Below are 24,311 nucleotides of genomic sequence, written 5' to 3' on the forward strand. Positions count from 1 at the left end.
GACCAATAGAGACAAGCATACCAAACACCTTCTCTATCCTGTCAACCTGTGACTCCACTTTCAAGGAACTATGAACCTGCACACCAAGGTCTCTTTGTTTAGCAACATTCCCTAGGACCTTACCATTAAGTATATAAGTCCTGTCCTGATTTACCTTTCTATAATACAGCACCTCAAATTTATCAAAATTAAACTCCATCTGCCCCCCTTGGCCCACTGGCCCATCTGATCAAGATCCCATTGTACTTGCAGGTAACCTTCTTCGCTGTCTACTACACCTGCAATACTGGTGTTATCTGCAAACTTACTGTGTTTAGTATGGCGAAGGATGTAGAAGGTAGAGAATGTGGAGAAATAAATAGCGACATCTTGAAAAATGTCCGTGTTACAGAAGAGTTGGTGCTGGATGTCTTCAAACACAAAGATAGATAAATTCCCAGGACCTAATCAGGTGAACTGTAGAACTCTGTGGGAAGCTGGGGAAGTGACTGCTGGTCACCTTGCTGAGATATTTGTATCATTGAGAACCACAGGTGATGTGCCATAAGACTGGAGATTGGCTGAAGTGGAGCCACTATTTAAGAAAGGTGATAAGGAAAAGCCAGTTAACTATAGACCAGTGAGCCTGAAATCGGTATTGGGCAAATTGTTGGAGGGAATCCTGAGGAACAGGAGTTACATATATTTGGAAAGGCAAGGACTGATTAGGGATAGTCAACATGGCTTTGTGCATGGAAAATCTTGCCTCGCTAACTTCATTGTGTTATTTGATCTAATACCGAGAACTGACAAGGGCAGAGTGTTGGATGTGATCTGTATGGACTTAAATAAGGTGTTTGACAAGGTTCAACATGGTAGACTGGTTCGCAAGATTAGATCACATGGAATACAGGGAGTCCTAACCATTTTGATACAGAACTGGGTCAAAGGTAGAAGACAGAGGGTGGTGGAGTGTTGCTTTTCGGACTGGAGACCTGTGACCAGTGGTGTGCCACAACGATTGGTGCTCCCTCTGCAATAAAAATAATCTGCACATTTACTACACACTAAAAAAAGAAATTCCTGTTCGTCTCTGTCTTAAATGGATGGCCCCTTACTATTATGTCCTCTGATCTAACACTCTCCCACAAGGTGGAATAACCTCTTGGCTTTGACCTTGCCAAGCTATATAAGAATCTTATGCTTCAGTAAGATTGTCTCTCCTCCTTCTAATCCCCAATCAGTACAAACCCAACCGACTCAACTTCTTACAATTGTAAAATCCTTCCATACCTTTTATAACCTATTGAACCCTCTGTGAGTTGCCTCCAACGTTAGCATATCTTTGCTCAGATAATGGGACCAAAATTATTCACAATAATCTAGGCGTGTGGTCTAACTGGTGCCTTGTATAGTTTTAGCAACACTTCCCTATTTTTATACTTCATTCCATTTGAAATAAAAGCCAACATTTTTCCTGACTTAATTTATGTATCAGCTTTTTGTGATTCTTTCTTGATAACCACCAAATCCCTCTGTGCTGCACATTTCTGCAATCTTACCCTATTTAAATAATGTTAAGCTTCTCTTTCCTTCCTGCCAAAGTGCATAACATTCCTACATTAGATGCCATCTGCCAGATTTTTGTTAATTCACTTAGCCTGTCTATAGCCCTCTCTAGACTCTGTGTGTCATCCTTGCTACTTGTCTTCCCACTTATTTTTGTGCCATCTGCAAACTTGCTGATAGTACATTCACTTCACTCACCCATGTTATTAACATGTATTGTAAATGATTATTTAGTACTCCACTAGATACAGTTTAGCATTTTGAAAATTCCACTCTCATCCCAACTCTCTGTTTTCTATCAGTTAGCCAATCCTCCATGTATGCTAGTATGTTATCCCCAATACCATGAATTCTCTTATTAAGTAGGCTTTCATCTGGAACTTAATCGAAAGCCTTTCAGAAATCCAAATATATTATATCTACAGGGCTTCTGCTTATTGTCTCTTCAAAGAATCCTATTAAATTGGTGAGGCATGATTTGCCCTTCATGAGGCCATGCTGCTTGATCCTCTTATGTATTTATGAGTGGTCTGTTAACTCCTTGATAAGAGACTTTAGCATTTTGTGTTAATCTAACTGTCCTATTGTTTTTTTTTGTCTCGTTTCCTTTTTGAATAAGGTTGCATTACGTAGGCAGTTTTCAATCCTCCAGTTCTTATTCTGAATGTAAGAATTGTTGGAAGATTGCTATGTCTGCAGTTACTTCCTTTACTATTCTAAGATACAAGCCATCAAGTCCAGGGGACGTATCAGTCTTAAATTGATCTAGTACTTCATAATGTATTGATAGTTACTATATTTATTTCCTCTCCTCCCTTTGCTCCTTGATTATTTAGCATGTTAATAGTGTCTTCTACCTTGAAGACTAATGCAAAGTAATTATTCAATCCTGCTGCCATTTCCTGGTTTCTGATTATTATTTCCCCAGCTTCATTCCCCTCGGGGCCAATGTTGTCTTTGACCAATCTGTTTATTTTTATTTAAGGAAGCACTCACTTCATGTTTTATATTACCTGCTAGTTACCCGCATACCTTATTTTATGCCTTCATTTTGGTCATCTATTGTTTTGTTTCCAAACACTCCCTCTCTTCTCTTTTACCTCTTTATTCTTTGCCACGTTGCATGTTTTCCTTTCTTTGAAATTGATATTTACTCAATTAAGTGTGGTTGATTTAGCCCCTTTCGAAAAGTACTATTCCTCACAAGGTATACTATTGTTGTGAGACATGGACTATTTTCTTAAACATCAGCCATTGTTCATCAACTATCTTGTCCACTATAATAGACAACAATCCGAAGGTTGCAGGAACAGCAACTCATATTCCGCTTGGGAACCCTGCAGCCCAATGGTATCAATGTGGATTTCACAAGCTTCAAAATCTCCCCTCCCCCTACTGCATCCCAAAACCAGTCCAGCTCGTCCCCGCCTCCCTAACCTGTTCTTCCTGTCACCTATCCCCTCCTCCTGCCTCAAGCTGTACCCCCATTTCCGACCTACTAACCTCATCCCACCCCCTTGACCTCACTGTCCTCCCTGGACTGGCCTATCTCCTCCCTACCTCCCCACCTTCACTCAGCATTACTGATTCCATCCCTGCCTCTTTAACTTGTCTGTCTCCTCTCCACCTATCTTCTCCTCTATCCATCTTCGATCTGCCTCCCCCTCTCTCCCTATTTATATCAGAACCCTCTTCCCCTCCCCCATTTCTGGTGAAGGGTCTAGGCCCAAAACCTCAGCTTTCCTGCTCCTAAGATGCTGCTTGGCCTGCTGTGTTCATCCAGCTCTACACCTTGTCATCTCGGATTCTCCAACATCTGCAGTTCCTATTATCTCTCATCTTGTCCACAATGCTGCTTTCTCAACCCTTTTTGGCCAACTCTGCCCCCATTCCTTTGTAAATTACCCTTTCTTAAGTTTAGCATAGTTGTTACTGAAACATGTTTCTCACTCTCACACAAAATAGTAGATTCTTCCTTAATATGACCATTTTTTCTGGGGGATTGTTTGCTTTGGGAGCATTTTTTAAACCTGCCTCTTTACACATTACCCGATCCAGAATAACTTGATCCCCTTTTAAAGTTTACAAGAAGATTTGTAACTCAGGTTGTGGATGAGGTTGTAGACAAGCTCGCTGAGCTGGTGGGTTTGGATGCAAATTTTTCATCAACCTACTAGGTAACATCATCAGTGCGCCTCCGGTGAAGCGTTGCCGTTCTGTCCCGCTTGTTATTTAAATGCCTCAGTTTGTTGGGGTGTTTGGTACCACTTCCAGTTCTGTTTCTGGAACCAGATGTGGTACCGAACACCTGAACAAACTGAGGCATGTTAATAACAGGCAGGACTGGAGGCGCACTGACCATGTTACCTAGCAGGGTGACGAGATGTTTACAACCAAAAACCACCAGCTCAGCGAGCATGTCTACAACCTCAACTTGATCCCTGGCTTGATCCACACCATATAGTTCCATGATTATGTCTGAAATACACTGAATGAATTCTTCCTTGTAGCTGTTTCTGCTAATTTAACTTGCCTACGCGACGTGAAGATAAAGTCATCCATGTATAATGTTTTGGTTGCGTTTTTTATATGATTTCATATGATGCAGTCTCTGTCCTACTTTATAGCAATTGTAAAGGGGCAGATGTACTACTCATGTGTCTTCCTTCAATTGTTATTTCTTGCCTGTACCATAGAGAATCTACTCCTTAAAATACAAAGTCACTTCTTGCTTTTGCACTTATTCCATCTTGTACCAACAAAGCTGTTGTGCCACCTTTGTCTGTCATTTTGAAAATCAGATGCTGCTCCCAGCTTTGATCTCTGTAACAGCTATAACACCCATTAACTCCTGTTGGTGTTGTTAATTTATTTACTTTGTTCTAAACATTACAGACATTTAAGTGAAGAGCCAAATTATGTTGCCTTTTGACCATTTTTTCCTCACTGGACCCTATTTTCTGAATATTTTCTGTTTGTACGCTATGTCTCGTCCTATCCCACGCTGTATGCCATTACTTAAATAGCTACCAAATAATGCCACCATATGCTTTTGTTTGTAAGCTTAAGTATTTCCTTTCCTGAACCCTCCTACCCATTTATCTTGTTTAAAGGGTTCAATATTACCCTGACTCTTTGGTCAGAATGCCACAACTGGAACCATTCCTTTCTGTCCTAGTTCTGGTGCCAGTATGTGGTGAATTGAAACATATTCCAGCTACAGCAGTCTTTCAGCCATGCACTTAATTTTTTTTAACCCTATCCCAATTTGACCTTGGCTTAGGTAGTAATCCTGAGACTATTATCAGAGGCTTCGTTTTTTTTTTCAGTTTAACTCCTAACTGTACAAGTTCTTTAAGTAGAATCTCATTTCTGGTCCTACCAATGTGGAACTTTGCAGTCCTCTTGATTACTTATTGAAAGGTATCCATTTTACATTTACAGCATTGAATTTAGTTTTTGTTCTTTCCTAGACTTGTTTTTGAAAGAGACAGACCCCTCGTGGGAATCCTCATAATATTTCAGGCCCAGTATCCATTTTAAATGTTTTCTAAGTGACTTAATCTCTGTAACAGCTATAACACCCAGAAGTTTCAACTGAAATAAAGAAGGAGAGTACTGCAGAAACTCAAGTCTGGCAACATCTGTGGAAAGAAAACCAGTTACCATTTAGAATGAATGAAACATTAACTATGTTTCTGTCTTCACAGATGCTGCCAGACCTGCTAAGTTTCGGAAAATGCTGTATCTGTGTATTTATGTAATTCAATGACCTTCCAGTTTATTGCATTCCATTGTATTTGTTGGCATGTTGACTGTCAATCAACTTTATATTTTCAAAAATAAAACTAACAAAGCGGATTCAGTATGTAATTGACGACAATTTTATTCTGTATTGAACAAGTGCTATTTTCCTACAGTACTTCATAATACAGCATTTTATTTCGAAGAGGTTGCTGCACTGCTAATAAAACGAACCTGTGTACCAATGATTTTGTTGTGTTCCAGGACTCCACATTGGCGCCAAATTTGTGCCGCCCATACCATTTGAGGCCAAATCTTCTATCCTCGTGTGTCGTAAATAGGGAGTAGAACCAATAGGGGGGAAAAAAGCTATGTAATTGTACGCTTTCATAAGACGAAATATCTGTTACGCGGTAAACTACAGATATGTTTTATCCACAAGGTGGAGCTCAGAAATAAATTGTAGTAAGAGGCTGCCATTTCCAATGTAGCTTGAAAAAAAAGATAATTTCTGTTAGAGCGAAATATTAACTATCCACCTTGGTTCCAAAGCTGATTTTTAATGTTTTTTTGGCACTCCTAACCATTCAGTTCTTTCCAATGCAAATATTAATTGTGTCACTAAAAGAACTGTCTTTTTTTACTACCCGCTTTTTCTGGTTTGTGATTGACACACCAACACGTAATTTTAAAAGCTAAGAGCTAGGCTGCATCTCCATGACCTAGACCTAAGCCATTCCCCGGACTCTTTCTCTCACTAAGTTCAATGGTTGATGTTCATGGAGAATAAAAGATTGAAAAGTTCTTAGTGAAGAGCTATGAATGAGCTGGTTAAGATGAGATATAAAACTTTTTTGTTGTACGTAACACGTTCTTAAATAAATCCAAAAGTGAATGCATAATAATAAAATCAAAATATTGCAAATGCTGGAAATCTGAAATGCAAAAAGAACGTATTGGACTATGGAGAAAGAAACGGAGTTACGGTTGACCCATTATCACTGATACGGTTGTAGTCGAATTTGACTCTTCGCCGGAAATGCCTTAACATTTATAAATTGAGTTTTATTTTGTTAGCTAGATTTTACGTGAATATCCTTTCTTAAGAGGCGGTGTGCTTTAGTTTGTAGTATTAACATTTGCATGCATTTATAAAATGACAAATGCGATGTTAAACAAGTATAAAACTAGTCTCAACATATGACGGATCGATCATATTGTGATTGAGATATTTCGAACACAATGTTAGTGTTCTTGTTCTTAGTTTTACACGTATGTGTATGCAGACATATTGTGTGGAGGTCGTAACCAGAAACGCGGTACAATTACTTGCTTTACGAACTACAATTGTATTCTAACGTTCTAATAAAACGCTCCCTTCAAAAACTAGATATTTTTAAAAAAGAATCCAAATGTTTACCAAAGATATTCGACTTGGTTCCGCAAAAATGTTTTTTTTTTAATTTGTATGTAAATTATTGAAAATCTCTGTTAGAAGAGGAATTTAACAGGTTTGCGAATGCGGAGGAGTTCTTTCAAAGTATGATTCTTCTTACAGGTGCAGAAGAGGATGTTATAAAGTCGAAGAAAACTTTCCGGACCCAGGCAATTGTGAATCAGAACGCGGAAACCGAGCTCATGTTGGAGGGCGATGACGATACCGTCAGTCTGTTACAAGAGAAAGAGATCGACAATCTGGCAGGTAATCACCACGAAGAAGATGAGTTGCCCTGTCTCGCAGGTAGCCACCTTATTATAATGAAAAACCTAGTGATGTGTTCGCCTGAGATAGTAAGAATTGCAAATACTGGAGTCAGAGACAACACAGTGTGGAGCTGGAGGAACACAGCAGGCCAGGCAGCATCAGAGAAGCAGGAAAGTTGACTTTTCGGGTCGGGACCCTTCTTTTGCTGTATAAACCTCTAAAGTGCCACATTCGAACGGAACCTCGTCAGTACAGTGAAAGAAATGAATCGTTCAGGGAAATGTTCATGTTTTGTAGCAGAATAGCCTCCACAAGATTAAAAAGGGTATCCATAATCTGCCCAATTTTGCGAAACTCAAACAAGATCAATACGTGTGCTGTAACGTTAACCGTCATTACATTGTTTGTGCAGTTTCTGAAGATGATGCATTGCTATGATACGGCAATAGAACATAATTCTGTAGTTTTCTATATATTCTACTGCCATATCATAACGTGTAACGTTAAAGGTGGAAAATTAAACACTAATCATTTGTGTAAAGTTACGTTGTGAACTGATGGAAAAACTTTTTTCAAAAAATACGGTGTTTTCAACTAATAACTTATTGGTTTAAATGAGCCTATTTAGAATATCGTATTTGCAATATGTCATGAACGAGACTTTTGAAGTAAGTTTCGTGTGGTTGTTATTCTCTTCAATGCAGATGGATCGTCCGAACTTCTAGTTTGGTTTAATTGCAAGTTGCATTACTATTCCTTTCAACAATACATCTTGTTCACTTTTATTCCAGCGCTTTTTTGTCTGCGAACCTTTCTTTCCAGAGGCAAATCACAAATTTACTACATCAGACCTCTAAAGGAGACACTTTTTCACTAGCAGTTGTTTTACAAAATATCTAAAATGACCATGTGATCTAATAGTGGAAAGTAAAAACTAACATCGCAGTAAATTGATATCATTTTTTTCGGAAGATGAACGTCACCTGGTGATGCATTGCTATTTGTTTAACCAAATATATTTCCTTATGTTACGACTTGGCTAAGAAAACTGATCTACTAATGGTTGCTGTTTCGACTGATTTTTCCTCATCATTAAACTAGCTTTTTTGAATTGAATAAATTCACAACAAATGGTTGAATTAAACAGTAAAATAACAGACAAGCCTCATTATTATGATCGAATGATTTGATGTGTCGGTTATATTCTGTGCAAATATTCTCAAAGGAATGATGAATATTAAATTTCAAAAGTACAAACTAACCCTTCAAATTCTGTTAAGATATTTTTACTATAATTGAATGTTTTCAGAGTTTAAACGTGTTGGACTAATTCCAGTTCACAGTGAAGCTTTCCTGTCAATTATCTCAAAAAGCTTCCTCTTCACTTTTTTTTCTTTTTTAATCGGTGCACCAAATATTTTCGGCTGGATCAAGGTTTGATTCGCCATATCACAAGTTTTTTGCTTTTTTTTTACAATTCATCTGTTGCGTACCCGGGAAGACAAGTCTGAGTCAGGTCATTGGTTTTCTCTGTTCTCTCACGACGTTTCCACAGGGGCGGGGTTTTCATCTTCTGCATTTTCCGCGTTCACCGTTTAAATCAACATGAAAGCAGCAGCCCAAAGATTTTTGTTATTCTCGGGTGTCTCTCGCCGCATGCCCCTCGGCGTCTAGTCCTGAGTGATTTGTTTTGCCGAATGATCTATAGGTTTAGGTTGCTGTCATTTTCCTTGTTGCATGACTACGTCTTTGCTCTTAAGAACGGATCTCTCAATGCTTTTATTACCCACCCTAAATACTACGATTTTTGCTTCTGGCCCTTCCCAATTTCAGCACTTTTTTGTGTACTTATGAGCCATCGTCGTAAATCGGATAAACCTCTAGAATTTTTTCCACATTTCTTTCCTTTGTTAGTAGCTCCACGTTATCTATACCCTGAGTTGTCAATACTTGACATCTCCACCCTTACTCTAAAGCGCCTATCCCGTCGCGTATCTACGAATTTCACAGACAAACAATGATATCGGCCAAGTGTTAAATAATGAATTCCGGTGCTGCAGTGCTATTTTATCCACGGTAAATATTACAGGTGGTTATAATCTAGGTTGTTAAAAAAATAGATGTAAGCGTTAATTTCCATTTGAACGATGATGTAGAAAAAACTGAGCTTCACGTCAACATCCATTTAGTGGGTGTTACTTGGGACTAATAATTAATTACATGCGAATATAAACACATACGTGCTCACGAAGTGGATGTTTTAGCAGTTTTTTTTTAATCTGACCGGAATATACGTTGTGCGAGAAACAAAAGTATACGTTCAGCCCATTAATGTGAGCTAAGGTTTTGAAACCATTCAAATATAAATAGCTAAACTATTTCTATAAAAAGCGGGAAACATTTACACAGACCAACTACAAAAAAGCAGTTGCCATGCACATTTTAAGCATTCAGCCTCTCGTAAAATCAGGCCAGAACAGATTCCATTAGCCGGTATCTCCAACTTTATTCAAATTAAATTCTGATGATGGACTGTTTTATTCCCGGCGATATCTAAACAAACAAAAACAGTTTTCATACTCGATTCGTTCTCAGATGTTTGAGTGTGTGTTTATTTGAGTACTGTTTTATGCAAACATTTTAATATTGGATCCTAATTATGGAGCCACTATCCCATGAGAGATTAAAACGTAATCTCTTTCTTACGGCTGTACTGGATTAACCTCAAATTGTCCCAGTCTTTCTCTAATTCCCCCCAGGCTACAGTACAATGTTTATATCCTCTCTAAATGTTCTGCAGTTAGCATTCTACACTTTGTAATTAGTGTTTTGGAAAGCGGCTTCCCGTCGAAAAGAAATGAACATCGATAAATTCTAAATATTTTATCTGAATCAGTAAACATTTCTTTTAAGAGATCTAAAACCATGACCCTCGCGCGGTGCTTTCTCCAAGCACAAAAGGGGGGAGCTTTGGGAATACACACTAAATCCACTTGTAATCTTTCCACAATATCGAACATAATTGGTTGAGCAGCCCAGATTAAGACTGACGAGAAATTAAAGGAGCAGTTCAGTGTAGTGATCGATATAATATACCTATGATAAAGATTTGATTTTGGCTAGTTGTGGCAGATAAGGATAATGTTGGAACGAGAGTACACAGAATCCAGATGATAGTATTTCACGTGACGGTCAGCTGACTGAGATCAGCAATATAACAAGAAAACTTTAGATGCGTTTAGTGTAGAGCAAGACCTGAAATAGACTCTGCGTATTTTTTCCATTACATTGTTAGTGATCAAACTATGTGAAGATATTATTTGAAAGCTACCGACGCATTTTACCAACATGTGAACGCGTTGTGTAAAACAAATGTTGATCTGTTTTCTATACTGTGCAGTGCGTATACAATATTGTGATATATTTGGGACTTATAAAAACTTTGGATTCTGATTTTCCACGTTATTTCAAAGTTAATCTATGAATAACGTTCACACAATGAAATGTACTTCAGAATGCGTTGTGGAACTGAAATGATTCATGATCTTGTTCAGAAAATCCCTACACATATAGTTATCTAATGGTCTGTCATAGTCATATCTCAGAAAGTATCAATAACATTTTTTTCTTTAAGTTTATGTTCATTCATGATAATATTGCGCGTGCTAAGTAATGTTCCATTAAGTGCATGATTAAATGTGAACATTGGTGCATGGTGCATGAAGAATATTCCGAAGTGATTGCGGTGAATTGATTTGGTCAAAGTATTACATTGAAAATAGTCTGTGTATTTGAAATAACGTTGCCCGCTAAAATCTATAAAATAAAGATTTGCATATCCACTTGCAGGGCCTGTTGTCCTGAGTACTCCAGCTCAGTTAATCGCACCGGTGGTCGTGGCTAAAGGAACCTTGTCTATCACCACCACAGAAATCTATTTTGAAGTAGAAGAGGATGACCAAGGGTTTAAAAAAATCGACCCAAAAGTAGGTTAATTTGATCTATTTACATCAGAACTCTTGTGTGTATTTGTGGTTAAGGCTCATTTCTCTATTATATTTAATTTCACTCTTACATAATACTAAAGTACAATATTCGTGCATGGAAAGAATAGCGACTTTGAAAACTTTTACACAAACATTATTGAAATCCATATTTGTTTTTTGGCTAGCAATATAAAATGACGTTTTGATAAATTACAACGAATTATAGGAACAGTCATTTTTGTACTGGTTTTATATTGTTAGCGAAGTTAGAAAATACTATAAATGACCTACAATCACCTCAATTTTCGTAATAAACTTAGAATGACTAGAAATATTTCTGTAATCTTAGTTGAAAGAAGGTCATACTTCGGAACAGAAAAGGAAAACAAGTATTTTGCAAATTTTTGCTATTTCCAATAGTGTATTTTTGAAAATCTCACTCTAATGTGTGATTTAAAGAAATACTTTTTTCCCCTCTTTTATTTCTGCCCCCATTAATTTTACACACGTTGACCGAAGAGACTCGACCTAACTGATATTTATGTTCAATAAAATTGATCGACCCGTATTTTGCAGCCATGCCAGATTCACATCTTCAAAAATAACGCTGCCTATAAACAAGCTTTGTGGCCGAGTCAGTTTCACAGTTGGGACACACTATGGTGCCTTGGGATATAGTAATAAATCCATGTTATGTAGAGCCCATTGGGAGCATATTGTAAAATGTAATACTGAAGCTATATACACTTTAAATTATATTGCTGGTGTATTGATCACGTGTTCGAATCCCATTCCGAAATATTCCAGAAGTTCTGCACGCGTGCGTGTCAATATATGTGATATTCAGTACAACAAACAGACGTCAAAGTGTTTGATATGTGCATCTCTTGAGACTCGTTTATTTAAAGTAGCCGATACGTTTTGATGATGCTCAAGCGAATGAAACTGGCAGGACTAAAGACGGGAGTTGATCTTTCACCTAGTCCATACGGGCCCACAAAAAGTTGACGGCTTTTTCAAACCGCGATATTTAGGCCTTGGGCCCGTGTTATTGCAGCTGTTTATCCCCAATGCTGCCTGCAGTTCAAACATTTACAATGTTGCAGTACCTTAAGTATAGTTGCGAGGACCAAACGGACGTAACGATACTTGGTATCTAACTTAGTTACGATTTATAATTTTATTTTGGTGTAACATTTTGCATTAATATCTATGTATGTTTTACAAACGTAGAATTTAATTGATTATAACCGTCTCTTATGGACTTTCTCTTTTAAGGCTCGGCTTGACCTCTTCATCGCGATTTTATCCCGTTCTCAAACTTGATTTACGTTCATATTATACACCAAGCCATTCATGAAACACACAACAAATCTGGACAAAACCCTAAACATTCAAATAATGACACAGCTTAAGTTAACCAACAAAGAATACTAATGGTTTGTTTCCAAATATCATATACTTGTTTTCGCCATGGTGTACACAAAGTAACATATGACAGGACAGTTTGGGTCCATTTCACCCACTAACTTCCGTACTTAACGACAGTGACGGGCATTGATTAATGTTGTGTAATTTTTACTAGCCTTTTAGTTTCTTTAAAACTTATAATTGGGTACACTTTGAATTATTAGCACAATATTATTTAAATAAATGCATCATCCATGTTATAATTAATATATTGTTTTGATTTGGTTGTTATCTGCAATTAAAATCTACTCGTTGAGAAATCAGTTGAATTCATTTAGTCTGCGCACTACTAGTATTACATTTTCTTTCGTTCTTGCACGAAAACGTAATAATTAACTGTGGTACTTGTCTTTATTTGGAAGCAATTATTACAGGGTTATGGTTGGCTGGGTAACACAAGAAACTTGATGGAACAGTTTATGCTTTTACAAGGGGCGAACAGCTTGTTTCATAAACATCCATTTTTAACGAAAAGTCGGCTAAATTACATTTAGTTTTAAATATTTGAAAAGGGCATATTGCATGTGGTCATTGCTCAAATTCCAGAAAATACAAATCAGTTCCTTTGCAAGTTTATTTTTAATTGGATGGAAGCAATTTTGATCCGGATGCGAAATAGTTTGCTGTGTTACATTAAAACAATACTGTTTTCTTCACCTCATCTGAGTATTTCTGCTCATGCTCTGCTTTATGAGCTTGTATCTCTACTGTGTTTTCGTAAAGCTGAGAGCTCAGAATGCCCAGTTTTACTGCACCCATTCAACACATTATCCGGACATTTAAAAATACTTTGAGACAATAAAAAAAATGTCATCGTATATTCCTGGTTAGATCATTTCGATTAAAATTAACTTAAAAATTCTCCAATATGTTGACAAATTTGCTGCCCCTTGATGTTAAAATATTACGCCATTCCTCGATGAGGTTTCATATGTAAACGTGTTAAATGTCCATTTAAGCCCGCTCCTTCATTTATCTGAAGAACGTATTAGTAATCGTATGCAGTGTGTGTTGTCCAGACTTTTATTATCCACGCCTTATTCTAAATTCCTAGGTTAAATAATAGATTCTAATGCTATTTCAATGCAATAATAGGTTTCGATAAAATAAAATTTGCATGTTTTTGTTAGAGAATTGCAACAGCGTGTTTTTCTACAGAATCCCATACTTGTTACACCTCTTCCAAAAACATAACCGATTTACGTTAATTCCTAATTTTGTTCGTACGTGCATTTATAATTTTTTTAAACAATACTTTTTGTTTTACGTCATCAACCTCAAAAAAAACTACGTTCCTATAGGCTGTTTACGCTCGTTTGTGGCGTTTTTGCACCTTTTGTGATTCGGCGATTTTTAAAAGCAATTAACCTACATTTGCATTGTTGTAAATATTATGAGACTGGCAAAGTGATTAGTCTTTGACTTCAATTACAGAATATTTGACTTTTAGTAATTAATTACAAACTGCAAGCAGTAAGAATTTTAATCATTGTTTTTATTAATGTCAAATTAAATATTTTCAGCAACAGGAATTTCAAAATGTTCGTTGTCACAAAATGTTCTAATCCAGTGTCTTCCAAGTGCATATTTTCAATATTTTCTCCAGTATTCGATATTCAAGCATTATGTATACGCAACGTTCAGATTCCCATTTGGATATAGTTTAAATAACAATTCAAGTAATGGTGGAATGAGTAATAAAGGAATGAACAAGCAAAAAATCTGAAACGACCACTGTCGCCAGAATGTAAACTTTTGCGTTTGACACATCAGATAGCGATAAACTTCAATTATATTTATCTACAAATACCTTGATGGTAATGTCTTCTTTTTAGCAAAAACATGTCCAGCAGTATCCAAAAAGATTTGACCAGTCAGATTGTTCGTCTAAGAATTCACGGTACACAAAACATCAACAGCCACAACTGAACGACAAATGCGAGTTTTGATATGTAACAAAATAAAAACCACCGTTTAAATATTGTAAGCGTTCACTTTCAAAGTTTTTCTAAGCTTTTGGGGTTGGTAAGTATCTCCCTCGCCAGGCGCCAGGTTTGTTTTGCTGCATTTTCCAAAGCGGTATGTGGTTTGCCCTGAAATAAATCTAGATTGGGTAAGAAATAATGTGGACATCTGCGACACTGAAGGCAGGAGATGAGCTGCAGTAGGATCCCGTTTAGGCGATCACCCAAACATGACTCGTCCCAGTCTGATTCCCTGGGATGTTTCTCACATTCATAGGAAACCAGAGTTTTCATGTGGTAGTTATTGAGAGGCTGCCCGGGCAGTTCAAGGTGCCGGTCGCGTAAAGTTTTGAGAACGGATAGACATTTCTTCCGACAGCCCCCGAGCAGAAGCCTGTTCTCGGCCTCGGCGAACTGTAAAACCCACGCATCGCTCTCGGCTGAGCTCTGTTTGCCGGAAAGGGAATAACACTCTTTGGAAAGCAGGTTGAACCCCTCGGCCTTGACCTCCGCCACCCGGTTCGGTCCAGGCCAGGGGATATGAGGCAATGGCCAGTGTGCCGCGCTCCTCGGCCAAATCCCAGTACACTTGAAAGCGGGAGTGATCTGCACGATGTATCGGTCCCTGATCCGGAGCTTCACTTCACTCGTGTCAGCCACCATCTTCACCACGTCCCGGTAACTACATTTGTCCACAGCCTGAGCCACCAGTGTCTGAAACCTGGAGCGGATCTTACGCGCTGAGAGATAACCCGAAGCCGTAATGAATTCCACCCACAGAGACATGCTCCTCTTGCGCCCGTCGCTTAGCTTTAGCACGGCGCAGCCAGGTAAGGAGCCGTCGTCCACGAAGTTGAATACTCCCATCTGGTTTAAGTACAGGACCACCTCGAACTCGGTAGGTGAAATAACCTCCAACCCTTCGAAGCGGCTGTCGATCTCGTTGAGAGAGCTGATAAACCGTGGCTCCTGCACTTCCACTTCCTTGAGCACGTCTGACACCACTTTGCATACTTCCCTGATGGTCTTGGCTATAGCGGCCTTCCGAGCTTGGCATTTCTCGTTATAGTACTTGTTTAGATGGTAGACTAGTTTGGCTTGAGCAGCTATCATATTGGGGCAGAGATCCGGGTTGTACACCGGAGTCTCGCAATAGGCTGACGGATCCAATGCGGCCGGTTTTATAGGCGCCAACTTCAGAGAAATAAACTCTGCAATGAAATTAAGTGTTGCAATAAAAAAGACACTTGGATCAGTGTTAATCTCAAAGGGTAACGTTCATAATAAAATCTGGATGGCAGCGATAGTAGACACCGAATACTGCAATACCAGCAACAACTTCTTATTTGTTTGTTTTCTCTTTTTCTTGCTCGCGCGTTCTCTCGTTCTCTCTCTCTCTCTCTCTCTCTAAGTTGTCAAGAAGCAGATCAAGTGCATTCCAGCCTGTGCTTCTGAAGCAGCTGATCAGTTTGGAGGAGCACAGATGCTCTGTGGAGTGTAAAATATAAGGCAGGGCCGGGCGTCGGCATCCAATCGCTCTTGGGCTCGTCATTGCCTGCCATTAAATAGAGCTAATTAATCCTAGCATTTTTAAAGAAACTCCAAGTGCCTGCCTGAGACGAAAGAGGAATGTCTAAAAAAGCGCAATCGGATTGTCAGTGGAATACTTGATTTTTGTATGTTGTGGATATTGTCGGACAGAGAAGCTGTTCGGTAATATATAAGTAGATGCGGTATTTGATAGCCAGCTGATCTATTAGCCCTCTCATTTTACTCGTTTGGGCAGTGTTTACAATTATGAGGTGTTTGTATAGGCAGGTGCTAATGGCTTGTTTTGGCTGTTGGTTTTCGTCACTTTCAAAGAAGAAAGCCGTTTTCAGCGAAACTCTTCATTCGATTGTCAGATAACAGCTCAAATCCAGTCTTAGAGGGTCTTAGCTCAACAATATAGTTTTTTTTAAAGTGAGTCTCACAGTCAAATGTTTCCTTATTTGCAAAGAACTGTTTAGTTAATAAACGACATTTATTTTAAGAAAAAATAGGCTATGAAACATCACTTTTAAATCACGTGTTTTGAAAACATACGCTCTTGAAACAGCTTTAAAGGAACGTTAACCCACCAGCCTCCAGGAAAGCTGATCTGAAACAAAACTTTGAAATCTGTCAGTGAAGTACCATAGGTTTATTATGCATTTTGATGAACCGTTTATGATGTCATTTGTGCAGAGGTTTCAAACGATTATTTCATCTTTCATATTTACAAATGGTCTTTTTTTCGAGCGATGCCGTTTTCTGCATCACCTGCAATTGGAGATTTGCGGTTTGGTGCACTGTAAACCGTGGCTGTCATTGCTTGCAGTCAGAGGCTGCTAACGGTATGATAAAAGGAGATAATACGTATCGCAAAACCGGGCTGCATTAGGGATATGTCGCTTTTTGTGAGGCAAAGTTAACAACCTGTTCAGTTGTTCGTTGTAGGGAGAAGTATCGCAAATGAATGCGTGTCGATAACTCACCATAATTGGCGTAGATTGACTCACGAAATGAGCTAGATTTCGGATTTGTAGGTCAACTCACCAAAACCATGGTTGGTGAAATCCTTTCAATGTTGGCGCTACTTAAAATGGAGGCACATACATCACGCCGTTTACAAACGTGGTTTGCTATTAACACTTGGTTATGTGAAAGGACACTTTCAAAATACGAAGTTCATTTTTGATTACCTATGTAGATAAATAGATTTCAAGTTAACGTGTATGAAAACCAAAACATACCGTGACAAAATTAGTACGATATTTTATTTGCCATTTAAGTAGAATATTTTAAAGAGAATAGCCGATTGAGTATCGGAGTTGGGGCGGTTTTTTTAAATGTTTATTTTTTTAAATTGAACATCATTCGATTTAAAATTATATTTTCTTACAACCTGTGTGTTCGGCGCACGGTAGCGCAGCTATCTATATTTCGTATCGAGGCGATTTTGATAATTCTTAATTAACTGTTAGATTCTGAGTTAAATAAAGCATCTGACAATGGAGTCAGATTGCAAGCTTCGAATTCGCCAGATTCAGGCAGCTTTACAACATGTTTACTTGGCTACTTCTGTTTTCTTTAAATCGAAGAAGGCATTAAACGATGGCTCGAAATACCAAAAATGCGAATTAAATATAATCATGATAAATGAGCATAAGCTCCTAAGAATTTCTCTTTATTTTTCTGACAATTTTACGTGGAATATTGCCCTCAATGTGCGTCATCTTCGTGAAAGTGTTGTAAATTCTAAAAATTGTCTTTCTATATTTTATAACTACTTGACGCAGCGATTTTACAATCACATTTCGTATGGCAAACAATAAGTGCTATATAGTATAGAACGGATACCTGGTTTGGTGCCTTAACACTGTGCATGATTGAAAGTGAATGGGATTTAAGAGCAACAAATATTTTGCCGGTGTGCCACAATATGCAGATATCTAGATCTTGTACTATTAGTGTTCTGGTCCACAGAGACTGTATCGAATATATGGAGACGGTATTAAAAATGTAATTACATCATACTGTACTTAGAGAATTACAGCTGGTTTGTAAAATGCAAAATTTGATTAAGTTTGTTGGAAGCCAATGATCCAAGCAGTGAAAGATGAAACAGATTGCCAGTGGTTTTGCTTTCTAATAGGAAATAAAGGCAGGAGTATGACCTCGGCAAACAAAATTCCAAATTATGTTTGTTTGTTCTAATCAATGGAGACTAAATAAAATTAAATTGACTCTTTATTTAGATTTATGCACTTGGTTTCTTTTAGTACCATACTTACCAATATTTAGTTAACACTTATACTGCTGATAAATTCAGAGAAACATAATTGTCCCTAATCTGGCTGTGACTTGAGTTTTTACCATGTTGCTAAAGAACAATGACATGATAGTAAAATTACTCAATTGCCAGAAGAAGCTTGATGGCTATGTTAAAATGTAAATCAGAAGTTACCTTTTCTCATTACATATTACTCAATTCTTTCTTATTTTCCTTTGTTTTCCCTTCTACATTTCTTTCCATTCTTTCAACCTCCACCTTTTATTTTGACATTCTTTGATTTAATTTCTAGCTGACATATCCAGTTCAAATCATTCTATACCTATAGGTCATTTTTAAATTTATGGTTTTACTTTCCTGTTTTCTTCTGCGAGGTCCAATATCCATTTTGTATATGGGACTCACATTGGAAAAACTGGTTATCTGTTGCCTAAACTGTCTCCATTGCAGATTTTCTGTCAGAACTACAAAAATAGACATGCAATTTTTGAAGCACTTTGATATATCAAACTAAAAATGACTTTTGCAGGGTAAGTTACCTCGTCTTTGGACCCATCATGAATTACATTTCAGATTAAATCTAATACAATATAAATCTCAATAAATCACTAAGATACGTTACTAACATGTTTAAAAAAGGAACTCATGATCTCTGCTCAGTTTCTACTGTTATTCTGTCGTATAATCCATGCAAAAAATGTTTAGCAAAATAAATACGGAAACAAAATTTAAGATTTGAGTTTTTTATTTGAATGGTGGTTTTAACATGGCCACCTTGTTAGAATGTAAAATATAGGTTGATTTAAATCAAAATAATAACTTACAACCTCAATCAATATGAAAAAATGGAAACATTCTGAGTGTAAATGGTAGCTCATCTTAATGGTAAACTTCTCTGTGTTCCATCTACCCTACTATATCATCTTATTTTTGGTCTCTGGATTAGGAGTGTAGATCGGAGACAATTAAATTATAGAATTGAATCCTATAGCAATTACATCAGTGCAGTGATAGTTTCAAACAATTTCCTACACCCTCCCCTTTAAAATAACTCTTCAATAAAAAAATTTTTGTGATCAATTTAAATTTAAGATAATATATTGATAATATAACAGAATTTCAAATATTGTGTGCAAGAATGCAAGTATATCTTTGAAACAAAATTTCAAGTTAAAATCCCTCAACCAAGGAGATAAGCAATTCATATTTCGCAATTTGGATGTCAGCCGTTTAAGCATACATTGACACACCATCTTTATCATCACAACAAAGTCGTTCTTCATTTTCCATGATGGTAAATGTAAAATGCAGGCAAGGCCAATCTGATCAACATACCCAGCACCTAATAGTTTGAAATTTATACTGCTGATCACCGATAGCAATATAAACTCGCAGTGTGTGATTTACTTCCAAGGGTAAAGTAGAACAGTAAAGATGAAGGAGATATAGAAATGTTCCCTCTTCCTTGGGCTCCATCATGGAACAAATGCTAAAAGTCCTTCTAGTCTCCCCAGGATTTAAAAATAACTGTTGGACACATATTATAATGTTACATACATACCTATCTATCTTGAAACCCTGGAAGAGCATTGGGTGGTAACAGAGCATCATCAATCTAAATCTACAACAAGCACAGCAGCAATTCACTTCTGGTTTGCTTTTTGAAATATAAAGGCATGGTCAAAAACCCTCAGCAAGTCACAAGTTTCTTCCAAATTTTGAGATTACATACCACTTGTAAGGATGTGGTGGAGTTGTGTTTATCTGTTAATAGAATATGAGCCCTGCTGGGGAGTCCAACATTCATTGTCCATTCATAAATGCCCTCAGAAAGGTTGTGGTGAGCTGTCATCTTGAATTCGTGAAGTCCTTGTGTGTAGATAAACACACAACACAGATAGAAGTTAGTTCCAAAATTTTAACCCCGCAACAGTGAAGGAATATGGATATAGTCCTAAGTCAGGGCACTGTGAAGCACGGAGGGGAGCTTGCAAGTGATGAAGTTGCCAGGCATCGGTTGCCTTTGTCCTTCTACTTGGAAGAAGTTGCAGGTTTGGAAGATTTCTGTTTGAAGGATTTTTTGTGAGTTGCTTCAGTTTGTCTTGTGGATGACATATACGCTATACCATGCATCAATGATGGAGGGCATGAATGTTGCAGATCAGTGATGGGGTGTCAAGCAAGTTGCTTTGTCTTTCATGGTGTCATGCTTCTAGAGTGTTTTTGGAGCTGCACCCATCAGGCACGTGAAGAATACTCTACCACCCTTCTGCCTTGTACCACGTGGTCAAGCTTTGGGAAGACATGAGGTAAGTTACTGAATGAAGAATTCCTAACCTCTGACCTGCTTTTGTAGCTGTATTATTTATTAGCTGTTTCATTTCAGTTTCTGGTCGATGGTAATCCAGCAATAGTAATGCCCTTCTGATGAAGGGTCTAGGACCAAAACGTCAGCTTTTCTGCTCCTGAGATGCTGCTTGGCCTGCTGTGTTCATCCAGCTTCACACTTTGCCATCTTATAATGCCATTGAATGTTGGGGGAGATAGTTTGAGTTTCTCTTGTTTGAAATAGGTATTGCGTAGCACTTGTCTGGTGTGAATGTTACTTGCCACTTATCAGTCCAGATCTGGATGTTTGTTCAGATCTTGTTGCATATAGATATGATTCCTTTAGTGGCTGCAAAGTAGTGAATGGTGCTGAACATTATATAAGTATCAGCAAATGTCTTATGATCAAAGAGAAGTCATACTCATTTCAGTGCTAAATGGCTTTCAGTGATAGTCACTGGGTTCGCCCCTAGTCTTTGACACTTTTCCCCATGTCTTGACCAAGGCTGTAATGAGTTCAAAAGCTGAGTGGCCCATATGGAACCAAAACTAAGAGCCAATGAACTAGTTATTGATGACCAAGTGATAGCTCAGTCTAAAACCCCTTCCATCATTTTACTGATGATCCAGATCACACTGATAGTGCGTTAATTTTCTGGGTTACATTTATCATGCTTTTTGTGGACAGGACATGCACAGGAAATTTTACATATCGCCAAGTAATTGCTAATGTCGGCTAGGAGGTGAGGCTAGTTCTGGAACACAAGTCTTCAGTACTGTTGCTGGATGTTGACAGTGGTCTTAGCCTTTGTTATGCCATGTGCCTTCAACCATTTTTGATATCATCTGGAGTGATGCAAATTAACTGAAGTCTGACCCGTGATGTTAGCTCAGGTGGAGACCAAAACGGATCAACCATTCTGCAATTCTGACTGCAGTTGCTTCAGTCATATCCTTTGCACTGCTGGGCACTTGAGAGATGGAGATATTTGTGGAGTTTCCCCACTCCTGTTAGTTGTTTAATTGTGTACTGCCATTCACAACTAGGTGTGATAGAACTGCAGAATTTAAATCTGATCCACTGATTGTGGGATTGCTTACCTCTGTCACATGCGGCTTCCACAATTTGGGATACAACTGGTCCTGCATTATAGCTTCACCAGGTTGACAACTGAGTTTTAGGTAAGCTTGCTGCTGTCCTGAGCCCTTCATTGAACCAGGGTTGGTTCCTCAGCTTCATGGTCTTCGTCGAGTCAGGGATATGCCAGGCCATGATGTTAAGAGTTGCGGTTGAATGCAGTTTTATTGCTACTGATGGCCCACAGTACCTCATGGGTGCCCACTTTTAAGGTGTTAGATCTGTTGAAAGTCTTTTATACTTAGCACAGTGGTGGTACCACACCACAGTAGAGGATATTTGTAATAGCAAGATGGGAATTTGTCTCCTCATGGTCTGTGTAGTGGTCACGTTGAAACTGATGCATCTGCAACAGAAGTTATGAGGTCACATAGGTTTTTTCAATCATGTTGTTCCATTATCAGCTGCCATAGATCAAATCTAGCAACTATATCCTTTAGGACTCAGCCAGTTCAGGCGATAGCAGAGCTACCGAGCCATTCTTGGTGATGGACATTGAACTGACCCTACTGACAGTACATTGTGTACTCTTGCATTGTCACAAATGCTTTCCAATTGATGTTCAATGTGGAGAACCAAATTCATCAGCCGAGAGCGTTGGGAGTAGGGTAGGGAGGATTGGTTAGTAGTAACTTTCCTTGCCCGTGTTTCATCTGATGCATTGAGGCTTCATGGGGTCCAGTATCAATACTAGGGACTCTTCGAATGCCACTACCTCTGCTGGATCTGTCCTGCAGGTGGGACAGGACGTACCCAGAGAATTTTTATTAATTGACTCATGGGATATGTCATTCACTTGCTGACATTTGATGCCCATCTTCAATGCCCTTTTGAAGGTTACAGTGGTCTACATTCTTAAACCACTTTCACGTGTGGGTCTACTGACAAGGCTGTTGGGAAGGAAGTTCCAGTATTCTGAGAATGAATGGTGATACAATTGCAAGCCTGGATGATGTAAACTTGGAGAAGAATTGGGGGGTGGTGGTCTGGGACATTGTTGATCAGGTGTGATTCCATGACCATGGCTATGCTAGATTGTTCGTTAACTGGTCGATATAACCACTCTTCTAAATTTGGCACAAGGATGACTTTGCAAGGTTACCAGCTGATCTGCCTGGCTCCTTTTTTTGGACTGCTTAAGTGCGATTTCATACGAACTGACCTGCTGGGCAGTTAAAGAGGCCATTCGGAGAGTCAACCACAATTCTGTAGGTATGGAGTTGCACGTTGACGAGGGCAGGATGGTCGATTTTCTTCTTCAGGTTTGCCTCTTCACTCTAGATATTCCACTGTGATTTCATGGTTGTCATTAGGCTAATTTATAATTCCAGATTTATTAATTGAATTCAAATTTCACCATCTGCCACATTGAATTTCAGCCTATGACCTGGCCATCTGAATTACTAGTCTATTGTGACATTTCCTGTCTGCCTTTGCCTCACTAGTGTCAGATAGACTGAACTTGAGATATCTTCCAAGTGACATTGGTCTCATTACAATCAGCTATTTCAGAGGATTCATTTTAAATACATATGTCTTAAGTCTCTAACAGTGCATAATATTTGATGTTTAAAATATTTCCCAGTGGTCAGTGCAAATTTACATTCATATTTATACTTGTGATGCATGGTATTAAAACCTTAAATAATTTTTATCTGCTGCAAGTGTAAATATTAAGAAATTTGTTAGCATTTTGAGACAAACACAAGATTATCATGTTTTTATTAATTTAATCATGAAGTGTGTAAATATTCTTTGCAGCATGTGAACAATGCATATTCATTTTTATCAGATAATATATTCATTCAGATTTTTCATAATGTTACTTTTGTTTTACTTTTTCTACTTCAAATAAAACCAGCAAGTAAAAGCAGGATTACTTTTACAATGCAAAAATGCTCTTTTATATTTCAGATAATGGTGAAAAACTTAAAAGCTGAGGAAAATGTACTGTTGAAAAATCGACATTAACAGAGCAATGTTGACTATGACACCTTGACTGTGATAAATAGCGAAGAAGGCAGATGGGAAAGTGTGAATTTTAAAATAGGAAGCTCAACCCCAACCCATCTACTTTTCATTTTGACAGGGACAGGTTTGGTGGTGTTGGAGTGTATTTACAGTTTGTCAGGAAGTAGGTTGGTCACCAGAATCTTTAAGAGACTGATTCCATTTTATCTCAATTTTTTTTTAATGCCTACAAGCTGAAATTTCCAGACCATGGAAATCCCTACAGATATGTGCCTTTATTGCACAAGTTGTGGGACAGGCCGGGCAAATGCTTTCCTAGCTCATAATGTGTACCTTTCAGATACCCTCGGACTGTCCGACACATCCATGCCCAATGTTGAACAACTCTTAATGCTTGATTTCCTCTGCAGTGGGCTGATTCCTTTTGATTTCCCCATTATTAGATTTCTGTTATCCAGCCCTGCATTGATTCACTTAGTCTCCCATTGCTATTTGCTATCTACCCACTGTCCACCATGCCCCTTTCCCCCAACAATGTCTGAACTTCTACCACACAACCTGTGGTTGCTTTACAGCTCAACAGAGCTGTAAAGGGCATTAAGGCAGCAGAGCTTCAGGAAAACCCACTCTTCCAGGTCTCCTG

General features: G+C 38.2%; 1 protein-coding gene across 8 annotated transcripts in view; it reads left to right on the top strand.

Moving 5' to 3' along the window:
• The window catches only part of nbeaa (neurobeachin a), an 828,675-nt gene that overhangs the window by 552,937 nt on the left and 251,427 nt on the right, over positions 1-24,311 (top strand). For 3 of the 8 annotated variants that reach the window (XM_059646713.1, XM_059646714.1, XM_059646715.1), the window contains 2 exons: positions 6,851-7,033; positions 10,847-10,983. In XM_059646713.1, the coding sequence (XP_059502696.1) occupies positions 6,851-7,033; positions 10,847-10,983 (320 nt within the window). Of the gene's footprint in view, positions 1-6,850; positions 7,034-10,293; positions 10,397-10,846; positions 10,984-14,975; positions 15,316-16,053; positions 16,072-16,113; positions 16,131-16,260; positions 16,380-24,311 lie in introns of those variants that run through there. The other 5 variants (XM_048532067.2, XM_059646716.1, XM_048532069.2 and 2 more) reach the window with 5 other exon arrangements.

Source organism: Stegostoma tigrinum, chromosome 6, assembly GCF_030684315.1.
Source record: "Stegostoma tigrinum isolate sSteTig4 chromosome 6, sSteTig4.hap1, whole genome shotgun sequence".
Lineage (NCBI taxonomy): Eukaryota > Metazoa > Chordata > Chondrichthyes > Orectolobiformes > Stegostomatidae > Stegostoma > Stegostoma tigrinum.